The following is an 18,730-nucleotide window of genomic DNA, read 5'->3' on the forward strand; positions in this document are numbered from 1 at the left end:
CCAAAGAAGACCTAATCTCCAGTTTGGATGTGGGTGTAGCCCAAGTAGGTCACTTGGAGTGCCTGGAGCACACATTTTCCCCTTCTAAGGCACGTGCCCACCTGGGAGAAACTTGTAGAGGACTATCTCCAAGTTCTCTACATTTCCCTAATTGCTCTTCCCTACAGTCAGCATGACATCTGGATAAATGGTAACCTGGGGTAGACCTTGTAAAATGTCCTGAAGAAGGGCTTATGCCTGAAACGTTGATTCTCCTGTTCCTTGGATGCTGCCTGACCTGCTGCGCTTTTCCAGCAACACATTTTCAGCTTGTAAAATGTTCTCCATCATCCGCTGAATAATTGCGGAGGCTGCCAATACCCCAAATGGTAATCTCGTATATTGGTTCAAAGCTTTGTGGGCAGTAATTGTAGCATACTTCTGGGAATCCTCATCTAACCACAATTGCAAGTATACATGGCTCCTGTCAAATTTCATGAAGCATCCCTTCCCCCCTCCCACCACAACCTGCTCTGCCAGCTTTGCACATAAATCCTCTATGTGAGGGATTGGGTATTTATCCCGCTGTGAGAAGCAACAGGAATGCAGAGTACTGAGCGAATGGTAAGATTCTTGGTAGTGCAGATGAGCAGAGAGATCTCGGTGTCCATGTACATAGTTGCCACCCTGATTGATAGGGTTGTTAAGAAGGCATAAGTTGTGTTAGCTTTTATTAGGAGAGGGATTGAGTTTTGGAGCTATGAGGTCATGCTGCAGCTGTACAAAACTCTGGTGCGACCGCACTTGGAGTATTGCGAACAGTTCTGCTCACTGCATTATAGGAAGGATGTGGAAACATTGGAAAGGGTTCAGAGGAGATTTACTATGACGTTGCCTGGTATGGAGGAAAGGTCTTATGAGGAAAGGCTGAGGGACTTGAGGCTGTTTTCATTAGAGAGAATAACGTTGAGAGGTGACTTAATTGAGACATTTAAGATAATCAGAGGGTCAGATAGGGTGAATAGTGAGAACTTTTTTCCTCAGATGATGGTGGCTAGCACGAGGGGACATAGCTTTAAATTGAGGGGTGATAGATATAGGACAGATGTTTCTTTACTCAGAGAATGCAGGAATGCTCTGCCTGCAACAGTAGTGGACTCGCCACCTTTCAGGGCATCTAAATGGTCATTGGACAGGCATATGGATGATAATGGAATAATGTAGGCTAGATGGGCTTCAAATTGGTTCACAGGTCGGTGCAACATCGAAACCTGAAGGGTCTGTACTGCGCTGTAATGTTCTATGTTCCAAGTGCTTTACTATTTGTTTAAAATCTCCACAAAGATGAACTGACCCATTGGGCTTCACAATCGATACGACCAGTGCTGCCCATTCCACAAACTGGACTGGGGTTTGACGATTCCTTCACTGTCCAGCCTCCTGATTTCTGCCTCTCTGTTTGCCCGTAAGGCAAATGGCACTGGGATAGGCCTTGTAGAATCATGGAATTGCTTCCTGGTCAACATGCAAGGTGGCTTTGGCTCCTTTGATGGTCAGTAGACCTTCCTGAAAAACATCCGGGTATTTAATTAGGATTTCACCCAGGCAGTTATTTTCTAATTGAAAAATGTTGAGCCAATCGAGGTGAACTAATTTTGTCCCATCAGTGTGGGGCCTAAGCCTTTTACTACCATCCGTGGGAACTGAACCAGCTGCTTCCCATAAGGGACCAGAAGCGAAGTTGTATCCTTAATCTGTAAAGGGTCCCCAGTATGGGTTCTCAGTCTTACGCAAAGTTAAGGGTTGGAATCCACAGTGAACTTTGTTAAAGACTGGTTCTGCGATCACTGAAACAGCCACACCAGTGTCGACCTCCATTAGAACTGAGTGACCATTTAACCAGAAGTTTATTTTGGTTCTGATTTGGATGTTGCAAAGCAATTTATCTGTTCCAAATCAGATGTAGATGGGATTCCCTGGTATGCACTCTCCTGGATACTGGCCTAATGAGTTCTCTTACTCAGTTTGGGTCTGGTGAAGCATTTTGGCTACCTTGAGTCTACATACTGGCAGTAACTACAATGGCTTGCTGGCCAGATCCTGAAGAAAGTTTTAATCATTTGGCCAAAGCTTGGCTTTGTTTTGGGGTTTTTCTGTGGGCTGACCTAGAGTCCGTCTGCTCAGGGTATGTCCTGAGTGAGCCTGCACTCGAGTGGTGTTCCCCAAGCTCAGTCGATCTGGCAAGGATGCCCACTTCAACTGGAATACTCTGCAACCCATATGCTCCACTTGCTGCATTTTCCAATGATCAAACCACTTGTAGTCCCTGTTGAAGTCCAGTTAGGCTTCAGATAGTCAGCGATTTTGCAACGTTGCATCATTAGTCCACCAGTCTCTCAGCCTGTCATTAAGGGTGAAACCGAAGTCGCAGGACTCTGCCACCCATCTTAATCTAATCAAAAATTCAGATACAGCATCCCCTGTTCTCAAAGTGCCAAGTAAGACTGATAGTGTCTCGCAATTTGCGGGGGTTTGGTAGTAATATTCCTTAATTAAATCTGTCAACCCTTGAAAGATTTTAGTATCTGGAGCCTCAGGGAAAGTTAGGTTCCTAATAACCCAAAAAGCTGCTGTCAAGAGAATTACTTGCTGCCTTTCATCTACTTTGCCCGGAAAAGATAATGCATTCTTTCCACGTACTGGGTCCAGATTTTCACAGCAGAATCGAACGAGTCAAGCTTCCCAAATAATGGCATGATGCCAGAAATGCTTATCCCCGCTCAAAGATGACTGTTGCAACCAAATTTCTTCAGGCTTGTGCATCACTGAAATAACTTACAGAGGCCAGTATTCCATCATCAAGTCATCCTTTATTTACATCTGGAGAGTTGTTGCCACCTATCACCATCATCCCTTATTCCCAATTCCTCCACCTCCGTTGCATCTGTTTCCAGGATGACCAATTCCATTTTAGAAAATCCCACTTGGCCTCCTTCTTCCAAGATCGCAATCTCCCTTCCCACATGATCGATGATGCCCTCCAGCGTATCTCCTCCACTTCCTGCACTTCTGCCCTTGAACCCCACCCCTCCCAACGCAACGAGGACAAGCCCCCACCACCCCCCACCCCTCCTAACCTTTCATCCCACCAACCTCTGCGTACATCGCATCACCCTCCGCCATTTCCACCACGTACAAACAAACCCCACCACCAGATATATTTTTCCCTCCCCAGTCCTATCAGCGTTCTGGAGAGACCATTCCCTCTGCAACTCCCTCGTCAGGTCCGCACCTCCCACCAGCCCACACCTCACTCCCGGCACCTTTCTCTGCCACCGCAGCAAGTGGAAAATCTGAGCCCATACCTCCTCCCTCACCTTCATCCAAAGGCCCAAAGGATCCTTCCACATCCAACAGTAGTTTACCTGTACCTCCACCAATGTCATCTACTGTATCCATTGCACCCGATGTGGTCTCCTCTCCATCGGGGAGACAGGATGCCAACTTGTGATCTTTTCAGAGAATATCTCTGGGACACCTGCACCAACCAACCCCACCATCTCCTGGGGCTGAACACTTTAACTCCTCCTCCCATTCCGCCAAGGACATGCAGGCCCTGGGTCTCCTCCATCGCCAGAACCTAATCACCTGACATCGGGAGGATGAATGCTTCATCTTCCGCCCTGGGATCCTGCAACCACTGGGATCGATGTGGATTTCACCAGTTTCCTCATTTCTCCTCCTCCCACCATATCCCAGTCCCAAGCCTCCAACTCGGCACTGCCCTCTTGACCTGTCCATCTTCCTTCCCACCTATCCGCTCCACCCTCCTCTCACCTATCAGCTTCACCCCCCCACCTTCATCTACCTATCACATTCCCAGCTACCTCACCCCAGCCCCACACCCACCCCCCACCCATTTATCTCTCAGCCCACTGGCTCACAAACTTCATTCCTGATGAAGAGCTTATGCCCAAAACATTGATTCTCCTGCTCCTTGGATGCTGCCTGACCTGCTGTGCTTTTCCAGTACCACACCCTTGATTCTGGTCTCCAGGATCTGCAGGCCTCACTTTCTTCTCACTAAAGTGTTGTCCAACCTCAACATAACGTTCCAATTCCTGTACTCAAAGTTCTCAACAATGAAGGCAAGCAATTCCTGTACCAACTGAGATTTCTGTGAAGGTTTCACCTTCTCAACTTCTCCCTTGCCTGAGGTGTGGTGACCCTCAGATTAACCTCTCCTACAGCCATCTCTCTCCCTCATAAAAGAGTGGGATTATGATAAATTTTACTGCCTGGGAATCAAAGCGTTAAATGACAAGGCAACGTTTAACCGCCTAGAGTTGTATTCCCTGGAGTTTATCTAGTAAAATGATGATTTGTTTAGAGACTTAAAATACAGCGATGAACGGGTAGGCTGGATAGCGAGAAACCAATTTCACAGCTTGAGACCTGAAGGACATGGTTGGGGGGAAATAGACTCAGAAGCAGGCCCTTTCTAGAATGAAACATTTACGCCTGTGATGGGCAAGTGGTCTTATCACTGGACTCTTCATCCACAGACCCCGGTAATGTGCTGGGGACCTGGGTTTGAATTATGATGTTGGTTTTGCATTTGACTTGAATAAAATTCAAATTCAGATATTAGGGATGGGCAACGAATGCTGACCGAGCCTGTTAATGAAATTAAGAAAAAAAAAACACTATGCAGTTTGGAAACCGTTTCTGCAAACAGTTATTGCTGCAATTGCTAGGTTTTATTTGTTCAGGACTGTGAGGCAAAGGTAGCTGGCTACACTGAGTTAGACCACAGTTTAGCCAGGATCTGATTAATAGGAGATGCTCTGGGGGTCCCTGTGACCTCGCCTTGTTTCTGAGCTCCTATTTTGTACTCTCACCGTACATTCTTGACACAGATACAATCTACAGAAAGCTGGTGTAATACTGGCACCAAGAGCTACTCTGAAAGAAGAACAGTCCCTACATATATAAAAATAAACTTTAGTGAAAATGACAGTAATTTAGCAATAAGCTACTTAATTTAACCAGAAATCAGATTACAATACTTTTCAGCAACTCTTACCATTTAAGGTTTGCTGCTTTTTAAAACATGATTTGATGGGGTTTACGTGTGTGTATGTGTGAGATATTGCTATTTTCCTGTTGGTGGGTCCCTTCTCCTAACCAATGAGAATATTCGCCGAGCTGGCGAGCCCCTGGGATTGGTCGAAAGTTTTCCAGCGGCTGCCCCTTCTCCTCACGCCCGGCTGGAGGAGTGAGGTCTGTCGCTGACTGAACAGCTCCGGCGGCAGCGTGTCCCAGCCCAGGAACCGGCACTGCACTGCTCCCAACTATCCCCAGGAGCGTCCCTCTGTGACAGCGATGAGGCTGCGGGCGGTCCTCTGTCTCTGGGCGGCTGTTTGCTGCCTTGGAAGTAAGTCTGTACCCGTTGGAAACTTGCAGGGGAGTGGTGTGAGAGGGAAGGGGAAAAAAGTTACCCAGCCTCAGTGCTCTGGCTGTGTGTGTGTGTGTGTGTCCAAACCGATCCTTTTCAAGTTTCTAATGTTCTTTCCAGTGGAACTGCAAGTGCGTGCAAGGGCTGAAATTGAAAAAGAAAAGAGAATCAGTTCATGGGATTGTTGACTGAGTGAAGGCTATCCCTGGAAGTTGCGTCTGTGTGTGCAGTGATTTGTCAGATTATTAAATTCCTGATCTACACCGGGGAACTGAGGCATTGTATTTTCTCTCTCTTAAAAACAGCAACTTTAATTGCAATTGTATAGATCCTGCTAGGATCTGGGATTGAAAGGGCATTTGGAAGGGATTTTAGCAAAAATTGTCTAGAGTGAGTTTTCACTTTTTGGTTGAATAATCTGGAATAAACATGCTGAGGGGGTGGTCTCTGTCCATGAGCTTTTGGGGGGTGAGGTACTGTCTTGTATCCCTGCAAATTGAGTCTCTCTCTCTCTCATTTACAAGGAAGAGGAAGAGAGGGATCTCTTCTTGTGAAGAGGCTATTTTTTTTTTGCCGGGGGCCGCTGAGCAGACAGGGCAACGCAGGACTGACTCCTCCCGACCCTGTCCCTCTGGGCTTTCAAAACCGGTGACATCTGAATGCAGCTTTTCTGTAGCTGCCTTCAGTGATGGTACACCGTACTCTGGGCAAAACAAAATAAACCCCTCATTTCACACACCTTTTTTGAGATGCTCCATTGCTTTTTATGTCTGTCTTTTACTCTGCAGGAAACCCGGCGGACGCTCGGCCAGGCAAGCCCTGCGTGCCCACTTGCACTGGTAAGCACCGGGTGTATTCACGTGGGGCTAGCCCCTCTCGGAGGTGAAACATTGTTGGTTTAGTTTGCAAACCGCAGGGATCCTCTGCACAGTGTCCAGTGTTAACAGGGAGGCACTCAAACGGTGCTGCTGCTATTGAAGTGCAGATGCCCAACACTCAGCACTATTTTAAAAACTGCTGGACGCCCCTCCTTTCCTCGCCCTCTGTTTAACAGGCTCAGTGTTCTTGCCCGGCCGTCCAGCCCCACCAGTGTGCCTTCTGCATTACAGAATGAGAGCTTCCCAGCCAAGATATTAGTCACTGTATAACCGCCCGGGACAATAATTTCACTGTTGCTGGAACTCAACACTGCAGTCTGCAAACACATTGACTTGAGAGCATGCAAATGGGAAGGGGATTCCTCACTGCAAATAGAGGCGCCTGCTCGCCCTCATTCATCGTTTATCATTCATTATCGCCACCACTTTAGCACCGAGGAGTGTTTAAGTATCATGCCCCTCCAGTATAACAGGCTGTGCAATTAATACATATTATAAAAGTTTATAAAATAAGGAGAGGATGAACAGTCAGGTCTTTTTTTTCCTGGGGTATGGGAGTCCAAAACTCCCATAGGTTCAAGGTGAGAGGGGAAACATTTAAGTGGGACCTAAGGGGCAACTGTTTCATGCAGAGGATGGTGTATGTTAGGGAGTGAGCTGCCAGAGGAAGTAGTGGCAGATGGTATAATTACAGCATTTGAAAGGCATCTGGATGGGTAAATGAATAGGAAAGGTTTAGAGGGATATGGGTCAAATGCTGGCAGATGGAACTAGATTAATTTATGATATCCGATCGGCATGGATAAGTTGGACTGAAGGGTCTGTTTCTATGCTGTGCATCTCTGGAACTGTATGATATTACTTTCCTATGTAGTAACATTCCCTCATAGTGTAACAGGCTTTTGCTAATTTTGCAGTTTTAAGACATCTTTCTGCTCCACTTGATATTCTGCAGGTTCCCTAAAACGCAAGGCTGCCAAGCGGTCGCTGAGCCTCACATACTGCACATCTGTGTGTGTGTATGTGTATACTGTGGTCACTGTTTTTAAGCCTTATTAAGTGAATAATACCCAGTCTGTGCTGAGAACTGTTCAACCATTTGCACCTAAGAAAATGAACAAACTTGCTGTAATTTAGTTAGCTGTGGCTGTTTGATATATATATATGACAGATCTCAAAACAATGTTCGATCCTGGCCCATATATAAGACAGATCTCAAAACAATGTTCGATCCTGGCCCTCTCAAAATGTAAGTGGGAGAGGGGGAATAGGCAGTGCTGATGTGAGCTGTAAGGTAACAATGATTGTTGTGAAAAGCACAGTCCTGATTCTGACCAGGGCGATGTTGTATATGACCTTAACTACCTTGTTGGGACCACTATATTTCAGAATTAAACCTTCTATTAAATTTGCAGAATTTGGTCGGTTAAACACCAGTTAGATTAGGTCAGCAGCTATTTCTGGTATTCCTTATAGACAAGTGTGAGGCACGGATTCCTCTGCCACTAACACTGGAAAAAGTCATTTTTGACAAACTCTTTTTTTCCTTGAGACTCTTGCAAAGTGAAAGAGGCTTCAAAATATTTTGTCATCGTTATAAATGAGAAAAGATCAATGAAGTACAAATGCATTGCTTTAGTTGATCAAATATTCAGCATTTTACCACTGTTAAATTAAAATTGAACAAAGTTAACTGAAATGTTGTTGTTTCTTCAGGTACCAGTCACCTGAATTACCAGAAAGGTTTCCGATATACCTACAAATACACGACTGCCACAAACAGTTTCTTGCAGGGAAGTTTAGATGAGAGCAGTGGACTGACAATTGACTGTTTAGTCATTATCAATGTTCTTGACAAGTGCCACCATGTCTTAACAGTAAGTATTGTTTTATGCTTTACAATGTTCTTTTGGGTACAATACAATGCAGGCAATAAATAAAATTCAAAATATAAAGCCAGTCTCGGCCATTCTAACTTATTACTGGTTACTCTAAAAACCCATCTGGTTCACTAATGTCCTACTGGGAAGGAAATCTGCCATTCTCACCTGGTCTGGCCCCCATGTGATGCTGGACCAGCTACCCCCTGAAATGGTCTGGTAAACTAATCAGTTTATGGGCAGTTAGAGATAGGGGGTGTTAAATGTTGCCCTTGCCAGTACCACTCACATCCATGAAAGAATGTTAGGAAAAAGAAGATCATGCGACTTGGAAATATGTGGCTAACAGTCGGTGACCATCATTGACTGTAATTTAGCTAATGTCTAAATTGTGCATATTTCCATATTACAGCTGATGGGTTCTGCATTTAAGTCTAATTTAATCTGATCAACAAAGCCAAGCTTGATTTAGTAGTTGGGTGACTGTGCAAACTCCACACAGACAATCTCCCCGTGTCTGCGTGGGTTTTCTCTGGGTGCTCTGGTTTCCTCCCACAGTCCAAAGATGTGTCCGTTAGGTGCATTAGTCATGGGTAAATGCAGAGTAATAGGGTAGGGGAATGGGTTGCTCTTTGGAGGGTCGGAGTGGACTTATTAGGCTGAAAGGCCTGTTTCCACACTATAGGATTCTGTTCTGTTTAATTTTTCACTGGAACGATTTTGTTTTATTTATTTCCTCATCAGTAAGTTTTTTTTTGTTTAATTGTATTGTATCACAGCAAATGCAACATGTGCTGACAAGCTCTGTCATGCATAATCATTTTGAGCACAGCTCTGCATGTGTTCCTTTTTTTTGTAAAGTTGCTTTGTGGGTGTGTGTTTCTCATTTTTACATGATTTTTTCTCTAACATAGAACTGTACTGAACAGGAGTGGGCCCTTTGGCCCACAATGTCGCCAAACTAAACTAATCCCTTCTACCTGCTCTTGGTCTATATCTCTCCATTCCTTGCATGTCCATGTGCTTGTTTAAAACTCCCTTAATTGGTCCTATAGTATTTGCCTCCACCCTCATGCCTGGTAGTGCATTCCAGGCTTCTACCACTCACTGTGTAGATAGACCTGCCCCTCACATCATCTTTGAACTTTTCTCCCTCTCACCTTAAACCCCAAGTATTAGAGTAACTGACCGTATTATGTATGTTCTCCGTTTTTCAAAGAGTATCAGAATCCCTACAGTGTGGAAGCAGGTTATTCGGCCCATCAAGTCCATATTGACCCTCAAAGAGCATCCCACCCTGACCCACCCCATGCCATCCCTGCAAGCCTCCATTTCCCATGGCTAATCCACCTAACCTGCACATCTTTGGATTGTATGAGGAACCCAGAGCACGTGGAGGAAACCCACACAGACACAGAGAGAATGTACAATGCTACATAGACTGTCGCCGGAGGGTGGAATTGAACCTGGGTCACTGCATTGTGAGGCAGCAGTGCTAGCCACTGTGCCAATCTGTGGTACAAAATGTGAGGCTGGCACCCCAGTGAGATGATGCGGTGGAAGCCTCCTGCAGTGTTCTAGCGGGTCCTTCTGACAGAGTTATCCGGGATTGGGAAGCTGTCACAACTTTATTAATTAAATACTTGGGTTGTAGCAACAAATATCAAGCCCCGCAGTGACAGTTTGTGATCTTGTGAAAAGATCTGTATTACCTTTCCTGCGTGTCTGTGAGCAGACTTCAGTCTGTTCCATTTTCTATTTAATATGTGGGCCTCACTATGTTGTAGTAATCTGAAGAACTCCTTTTAGAGCTCGTGGTATCAGCTTTCACTCTGATTCCTCTCACAAACAATGCTGCTTTTTAGCTTATTGAGCCAATTCAATGTATTGTGTCCTTTAACCAAAAAAGGAAACGTGCTGTGGGTAACTTAAGAACTTATTGATGATAAAATTGTTCTCATGACAAACCGTACGTAGGTTAGGCAGCAGCAAAAATCCAGTTCAACTTTGTTGACCACAGTACTGCTTAATCACTGCTACTTGTCCAGAGAATTCGAAAACAGAAAATTCAGGAGAAGCTCAGCAGGTTCTAGAAAAAGTCACCAGACCTGAACCTCCACAGATGCTGCCAGACCTGCTGATTTTTGTTTCTTATTTCCAGCATCCGTCGTTCTTTGGTTTTTAGCCCAAAGAAATCTTTTGATGACTGACTTCAGAGAACAGGGGAAATAATAGTTGCAAAATGGACTTTTGTTATTGTATGCCCTTACTAAGGAATGCAGCCACTGATCCCACTTCATATTTGTAATTTATATTTAGAGCAGCTTTTCATCGTTCATATACATCACTCCTGGCATCCTCCTGATCTTGCCCTACAACTCTTCATCCCTTTGCAGTTCTTGTATTTAGTGGGTGATTGGCCAGCTTTATTTTGCTTGATGTTTCAGCTAATGAGGTGAGAAAATCATTTGACATGTCCTCTGCCACTATGTGCCCCAAATCACTGACCTAGCCTCGCTCTGTCAATATTCTGCTTTCAAATGGGCCTTTGGGCTCAGTCATCCATAACACAGAGGGGGCTGAAGATGGCAATCGCCAGTCTCCAGTGAGGCCAATGTCTTGCCCAAAGCAGCTTCGCGCTGCCCTTTTGACAAAGAAGCTGACCTGTCAGTGGTCCTTCAGCAGTATGCATAATGCAATTGGGAAAACAAAAGGGTGTGTGGTTACATCTGGGACAATACATTCTCTTTTAATCCTGATGGCATCTTAGACATTCTTGGAAGATTGCAAGTTTTTAAACACATCCTGAAATGTCTACATTTCATTTGGAAACCATTGCCAGCCATTTGTTATTTTGCATGCAGTTTATGATTGATTTAAATGGGTTCTATTACAATGCCTATAGAGGAAGGTGGTCAAATGATAAAATACGGCACAACTCCATGCAATTGCTCATCGCTAGTCAGTAAGAGCTGTTAAATAAAACATAAACCTATTGAATAAAACCACAACATCTTTTTCTTTCATTTTTAAAGCAAACTGCATAGTTGAATGTGGTGTAATGTGATTTTAGCCTTGCTATTATAGCACAGTGACCTGATTAGCTTTCACTTAGCTGCCCTTTCCTTTATTGTCATTTGTTTTATTTCCAATTCTTACTAGATCTCATTTCCCTTTTAAATCCCAGGGACACTTTTCAATGTCTGCTTCCATCTGCCAACATAGGATTGCACAAGGTTTTTATTTTCCTGTCATTGCTTATCTGATGAGATATTTTTAACATGCTGCAGAACGGATTCAATTTTATTGAGATTTGATTCCATTGGCAATGTCAGAAAAAGACTGAGTTATCTTTTCATACACAGCATTTTTATACACCTGCAAACGAATGTGTTTTCAAACTGAAATATTGGGTGCTTGTGTTGTTATTTTACTCTCTTTAAAACAATTTATAGGATGAGGTTTTTAGTGGCATTTATTGTCCAGAGGGAGGTTAAGGGTCAACCATGACATTGTGGGTCTGGAGTCACATGTAGGGCAGACCACCTAAGGATGGCAGATCTCTTTTATAGAGTCAGAGGTGTACAGCACAGAAACAATCCTTTGGTCCAACCCGTCTGTGCCGACCAGTTATCCTATATACGTCTAGTCCCATTTACCAGCATTCAGCCCGTATCCCTCTAAGCCCGCCACTTTCAAGGCATTCCAAGGTGTCTTTGTTCAGCAACACTCCCTAGGACCTTACCTTTAAGTGTATAAGTCCTGTCCAGACTTGCCTTTCCAAAATGCAGCACCTCGCATTTATCTAAATTCAACTCCATCTGCCACTCTTCGGCCTTTGCTTCTTTTCTGTTTTTTTTTGTTTCCTAAGAATTTGATCTTCACTATCTGTGCCTGGGTACACTAATACCTAAGATGGTGCTGTAATGTGCTGACTGTAAACTTTTCACTGTCTTCATTTGACCACATGTGACAATAAAGCTAATTCAATTCAATTCTGTCCCCAAACGACATTAGTGAACCAGTGGGCTTCTATGACAGCTGACAATTACAAGGACAGCTTTCTAATTGCAGTTTTTTTTTAATTGAATTCAAATTGTTTTCTGCCATGGTAAATTCAAACCCATGTGCCCAGAACATTAATGTGCTGTTTTCAATAACTAGACCAGTGACATAATTACGAGGCTGCCACTACCACCCCACTACTCCAAATTGTAAAATACAAAAATCTGCAAAGTTTGCATTTGCAATGGGTAGCTTTTAGCAATGATAGTGGCTGAGCTGGGGAGATCATACTGGGAGTAACGGTCTGCCATGAACGACATTGAATGTGGTGGTGCTGTGGGCAACAACTTTTGTTCACAGTAAGGGATTGGGAATGTGAAAATATATTTATGTAGCACCCAGATACTTTCAGTCTGTTCAGAAATGTTATTACACATCTCTGGATCAGGTGAGACACGAACCCGGGCCTCCTGGCGCAGAAGTAGGGATACGACTCTGTGTCTCAATTACCCCATCTTTGATATTTTCTAATCAACCTGCTCAAACATGTTACTGCACACAATTGAACCCAAGACCCTGGCAGAGGATCCAGAGGCAGGGCCATAACCACTGCACCACAAGAGCCCCATAGCAACTTATCGAGTCAACCGCAATTTAAAATCAGGTGGTAGTTCTGCTAGTGCTGGCTTTCCATTGGTTGAGTTTGCTTAAAATTATTCCTGAAGTGAAATAATGTTACTTCATTGCCAACACCTGCCTTCATGGCTTAAGCATCTTCCTTCTTGGATAGTCCATTGGCAGGTTCAGTTTAGATGAATTAATTGATCATTCTTTGAATTCTGATCTCCTGTTTAGTGCTGGTTTAGACACAGCTACTGGTCTCTGCACTCTTGGGTCAACCTGGTCAAGGACTTCTGTCAATGCCACAGTATCGCAATGGCACTCGTGATCAAGGTGTTTTTTTTTAAATTAGTGGACACTTGGAAAAGATGTCAGAGATCAGCGAGATTGTGCATAACAAGGGATTTTGGAACAAGAGTCGGAATATTGTGAAAAAGGAAACTCACCTTAATTTTGGCTCTTGCTTTTTGTCTGTTTGAGGAAGCAACACACCTCATTCCCATCAAATAGTGTAAGTGTGTTTAGGGCTGGAATATAAAGTGAGGGCAAGAAATAGAATCCAGTTTTGCAAATGGACAGATGTATCCAGTTGGATGTAGGATAATATGGGGATTACCTAGTGTCAACAGAACGAGTGCAGACGTGATGGTCTCTTTCTGTGCCATAACAATTCTATGATTCTGTGAAGTTTGTTTATTAAATACTGTAATTAAAGAAGGACACAGTCTGTACTTTACTTTCAATTCCAAACTATCAATTTGTTTTCAGCTAAGAAATACACAGATTAAAGGATCAATGTCAAATGAGCTGGAACTTCTCCCAAGTCAGGAAAAGCTAAGGTACTGTATCTGTTCAAAAACTCAGTATACTTAAATATAGTTTGACAGTTTTGACTCTTAACAAGTTGCAGGTCTGTGATGATAACAGATAATTGTCCTTTTTCATTCTGAAGGTAGAAACACCTGAGTAGACATGTACAAGGACCATCACACATGCAGATGCACCAAACAATTAGGAAGGCAAATGGGGGATTGAAGTTCAGGAATAAAGGAATTTTTCTCCAACTGTAGAGGACTTTGGGACCGCACCTGGAAGACAGTGTGCAATTTTCATTTCCACATTTTGGGAAGGAGGTGGTACAGAAAAGGTCTCTGGGATGAGAAGCTGAGTAAATTGAGCCTAGAATCAGTGGTGGTGGTGGGGAGAAGAAAAGTGAGTTAATCTCATTGAAACGTGCAAAACTCTGAAGGGGCTTGACAGTGAATACTGAGAAATTGTTTTCCCTAGAGTCTAAAATATGGGGGCGCGGTCTCAGGATAAGGAGATAATTTCAGAGAGAATTGAGGAGAATTTGCTTCAAGTAAAAGGGGGCAGTGAATCTGTGGCATGCTTCACCACAGAGGGCTACGGTAGCTCTGTTGTTGAATATGTTTAAGGCTGCGACAGACAGTTTTCGGTTCCTCCAGAATCCAGGAAGGAGGGCAAGAAAGTGAAGTTGAAGCTAATCGTAGAATCCCTGTTGTGTGGAACCATCCCCCCCCATTGAGTTCATACTGACTCTCTGAAGAGCATCCCACCAATCCCCCCTTTACCTCACCTTATTCCTCTAACCCTGCATTTCCCATGGCTAACCCACCCAACTTGCACATCCCTGTGACACTATGGGACAATTTAGCATGGCCAATCCACATAACCTGCACATATTTGGACTGTGGGAGGAAATTGGTGCACACGGGAGAAACCCCACAGATGCGGGGTGAACAGGCAAACTCTACACAAACAGTAGCCGAGAGTGGAATCGAACCTGGGTCACTGACACTGAGGCACCGAGTCATCATGCCACCTGAGGATCGGTGGTGATCATCTTAAACTGCAGTGCAGATTCAAGAGGTCATAAAGTCCTGCTCAAATTGCTTATGTTTGTAAACATGATATCTCGTCTTGTATATATTGCTTTGCACAAGAGTTTGACTTCTTCCTTGTCACGTTGTTGAAGCTGGTACTCAACAAGGTGGTGTTTGCTTGAAGATAAGTAAGGGAGATTTTGTAGGAGTTGGGTGTCTGTGTGAGACGAGATGGTGAGAATTCTGGAGTTTGGCAGGACTGAGTTTGGGAGGGGGTGGGGATGTGTGTGAGTGATGTGAGGAATTAGCAGCATGATTAGGGTCCTGTGGTCCAGTGCTATCCTCTGGAGATGGGGGAGGCGGTGTGGGGGGGGAGGATGTTGAGGTTTGGCAGAACGAGGGAGTGTGAAGTGGGCCTGGCTGAGTGCCCCTTGTGTGGGTCTGTCAATGGGGGGAAAGGAAAGGGTATATGCTTGCAGCATTGATGTGAACAAAAACATTTGGCGGCCCTGATTTATAAATTTCTCAGAGATCTCTACAAATTTTGACTTTGGTATTTTATGACTGATTTGTGGATGTCTGCCTTCTTGCTGTTCTGCTGTTTTGATTCTCACACTTTGCCCAAGAAAGATTACAATGCTATCTGATCTCGTGGATGTACCCTTTCACTCTCCGTCACCCTTCCCGTGCTCTCACTCCTGTTCTTTGTGTCATCTTGTGACACCATTTCCATGGTTTTCTTTCTGCTGTCAGTGAAAAAAGAACATTTTAGCATCCTTCGGCAAAGTAAAATGATTCTGCGAGCATGGTTTTTGAAACTCTCTCACAGAAACAGTCAGTTTGTTTGTGACAAATAGAGTCTAAAATGAGCGTGAGTAACTCTTACTTCTATTGGGGGTTGTGGAGCACTGTGTTGCAATTGTTGTCCAGTGATGGAATCTGTTAATCAGGCTCCGAGCTTACACTCTAGCGAGCACCCTTTCTAGAGAAGATCTTTAAAGGAGCATGTTCTATTCAGACAACTGGCATGACTTCACTGATGTGTCCTGGCACGCTTCCATTTTTTCATTTATTTGCTGATTTCAAGGAATGAAAAGTTGCTGCTTTGGCCCTGGAGTTGCTGAGTTACAGCCTTTTATCTTGAGTATTAGTGAAAAACGTGACATGCAGTCGAGACGCTGCCATCGTCAAGGACAGATGCAAGAATATCAGCTCTCAAAGGAAGCAATAACTTACATGGCGTAAGAAGGGGATGCAGATTTCAAAATAAAATTCCTTGAGGAATAACTGTTTCTGTGGTGCTTTTTCCACTAAATACCTCGACCAATTAGAGCTCATCTGCCTATCAGTCTGCACCATTGTCCCGTGCAGTATAAATTATTGTTGCCTTTGGGCTGTTCCAAGATGGCTGCAGAGTAGGGCACCTTAGTTGGAGCTCATCTGTTCCATCCATTTTTTTTTTTTTTCCGTTTTTTCTTTTTCTTTCTACCCCCTTCTTACACCCCCCTCCCACCCCACCCTCCAAGATGTGCCTGAGATGGCATGAAGTCTAATGCTGGGTGACCTTATTTTATATTTGTAACTTTTTTTACCTAAGAATTTGTACTTGAGAGTCTGTGGCTAGGTATGCTGGTACGTAAGATGGTGCCGTAAGTGACAACTTGTAAGCTTTCTGCTGTACTTGTGGGTACATGTGACAATAAAGCTAATTCTAATCCCTTTGAGATTTGGTATTCTTGCGGTTTAGTCCCGATGAGGACTAGATGAAAAGCTTTGATAGCGTGTCGTCTTTTCTCTCGCTCAGTCTCTCTTTCCTCCACCCGCCCCCCCCCCCCTTTCCTCCCCCTCCTTCCCCCCCCCTCTTCTTCCCCCCCCTCTTCTTCCCCCCCCTCATTCCCCCCCTCTTCTTCCCCCCCCTCATCTCCCCCCCCAACCCCCCCCCTTCTTCCCCCCCCCCTCTTCTTCCCCCCCCTCTCCCCCCCCTCTTCCCCCCCCCCCTCTCTTCCCCCCCCCCTCTTCTTCCCCCCCCCTCTTCTTCCCCCCCCCTCTTCTTCCCCCCCCTCCCCCCCCCCCCTCTTCTTCCCCCCCCCCTCTCTTCCCCCCCCCCTCTTCTCCCCCCAACCCCCCTCTTCTTCCCCCCCCCTCATCTTCCCCCCCCCCTCTTCTCCCCCCCCCCTCTTCTTCCCCCCCCCTCTTCTTCCCTCCCCCCCCTCTTCTTCCCCCCCCCTCTTCTTCCCCCCCCTCTTCTTCCCCCCCCCTCTTCTTCCCCCCCCTCTTCTTCCCCCCCCCTCTTCTTCCCCCCCCCCTCTTCTTCCCCCCCCCTCTCTCCCCCCCTCTTCTTCCCCCCCCCCTCTTCTTCCCCCCCCACTTCTTCCCCCCCTCTTCTTCCCCCCCTCTTCTTCCCCCCCCCTCTTCTTCCCCCCCCTCTTCTTCCCCCCCCCTCTTCTCCCCCCCCTCTTCTTCCCCCCCTCTTCTTCCCCCCCCTCTTCTTCCCCCCCCCTCTTCTTCCCCCCCCTCTTCTTCCCCCCCCTCTTCTTCCCCCCCCTCTTCTTCCCCCCCCCTCTTCTTCCCCCCCCCTCTTCTCCCCCCCTCTCTTCCCCCCCTCTTCTTCCCCCCCCTCTTCTTCCCCCCCTCTCTTCCCCCCCCCTCTTCCCCCCCCCTCTCTTCCCCCCCCTCCCCCTCTTCCCCCCCCCTCTTCTCCCCCCCCCTCTTCCCCCCCCTCTTCCCCCCCCCTCTTCCCCCCCCCCTCTTTCCCCCCCCCCTCTTCCCCCCCCCCTCTTCCCCCCCCCCTCTTCCCCCCCCCTCTTCCCCCCCCCTCTTCCCCCCCCCTCTTCCCCCCCCCTCTTCCCCCCCCCTCTTCCCCCCCCCTCTTCCCCCCCCCTCTCCCCCCTCTCCCCCCCCTCTTCCCCCCCCCTCTTCCCCCCCCCTCTTCCCCCCCTCTCCCCCCCCTCTTCCCCCCCCCTCTTCCCCCCCCCTCTCCCCCCCCCTCTTCCCCCCCTCCCCCCCCTTCCCCCCCCCCTCTTCCCCCCCCCTCTTCCCCCCCCCTCTCCCCCCCCCCTTCCCCCCCCCCTTCCCCCCCCCCCCTTCCCCCCCCCCTCTTCCCCCCCCCCCCTTCCCCCCCCCCTTCCCCCCCCCCTTCCCCCCCCTTCCCCCCTCCCCCTCCCCCCCCCCCTTCCCCCCCCCTTCCCCCCCCTTCCCCCCCCCCTTCCCCCCCCCCTTCCCCCCCCCCCCTTCCCCCCCCCCTTCCCCCCCCCCTTCCCCCCCCCTTTCCCCCCCCTTCCCCCCCCCCTCTCCCCCCCCCTCTTCCCCCCCCCTCTTCCCCCCCCCCTCTTCCCCCCCCCTCTTCCCCCCCCCCCTTCCCCCCCCTTCCCCCCCCCTCTTCCCCCCCCTTCCCCCCCTCTTCCCCCCCCCTCTTCCCCCCCCCTCTTCCCCCCCCCTCTTCCCCCCCCCCTCTTCCCCCCCCCTCTTCCCCCCCCCCTCTTCCCCCCCCCCTCTTCCCCCCCCCCCTCTTCCCCCCCCCCTCTTCCCCCCCCCTCTTCCCCCCCCCCTCTTCCCCCCCCCCTCTTCCCCCCCCCCTCTTCCCCCCCCCCTCTTCCCCCCCCCTCTTCCCCCCCCCCTCTTCCCCCCCCCCCTCTTCCCCCCCCCTCTTCCCCCCCCCCTCTTCCCCCCCCCTCTTCCCCCCCCCTCTTCCCCCCCCCTCTTCCCCCCCCCCCTCTTCCCCCCCCCCCCCCTCTTCCCCCCCCCTCTTCCCCCCCCCCTCTTCCCCCCCCCCTCTTCCCCCCCCCTCTTCCCCCCCCCCTCTTCCCCCCCCCCTCTTCCCCCCCCCCTCTTCCCCCCCCCTCTTCCCCCCCCCCTCTTCCCCCCCCTCTTCCCCCCCCCCTCTTCCCCCCCCCCTCTTCCCCCCCCCTCTTCTCTTCCCCCCCCCCCCCTTCCCCCCCCCCCTCTTCCCCCCCCTCTTCCCCCCCCCCTCTTCCCCCCCCCCCCCCCCTCTTCCCCCCCCCTTCCCCCCCCCCCTCTTCCCCCCCCCTCTTCCCCCCCCCCCCTCTTCCCCCCTCCCTCTTCCCC

The 18,730-nt window shown here is 47.9% G+C and overlaps 1 protein-coding gene across 2 annotated transcripts in view; it reads left to right on the forward strand.

The window, feature by feature from the left end:
- The first annotated feature begins 5,296 nt into the window (after positions 1 to 5,296).
- apoltp (apolipoprotein lipid transfer particle homolog) overlaps positions 5,297 to 18,730 on the forward strand; it is a 394,813-nt gene continuing 381,379 nt past the window's right edge. For both annotated transcript variants that reach the window (XM_043711128.2, XM_087998023.1), the window contains exons 1-4: positions 5,297 to 5,416; positions 6,226 to 6,276; positions 8,032 to 8,192; positions 13,590 to 13,660. In XM_043711128.2, coding sequence (XP_043567063.2) covers positions 5,365 to 5,416; positions 6,226 to 6,276; positions 8,032 to 8,192; positions 13,590 to 13,660 — 335 coding nt within the window. In that variant the 5' untranslated portion in view covers positions 5,297 to 5,364. The remainder of the gene's footprint in view (positions 5,417 to 6,225; positions 6,277 to 8,031; positions 8,193 to 13,589; positions 13,661 to 18,730) is intronic.

The sequence above is a fragment of the Chiloscyllium plagiosum genome, unplaced genomic scaffold (assembly GCF_037043375.1).
Source record: "Chiloscyllium plagiosum isolate Xiang-an unplaced genomic scaffold, Cpla_swu_hap1 HiC_scaffold_20, whole genome shotgun sequence".
In the NCBI taxonomy this organism is placed as follows: Eukaryota; Metazoa; Chordata; class Chondrichthyes; order Orectolobiformes; family Hemiscylliidae; genus Chiloscyllium; species Chiloscyllium plagiosum.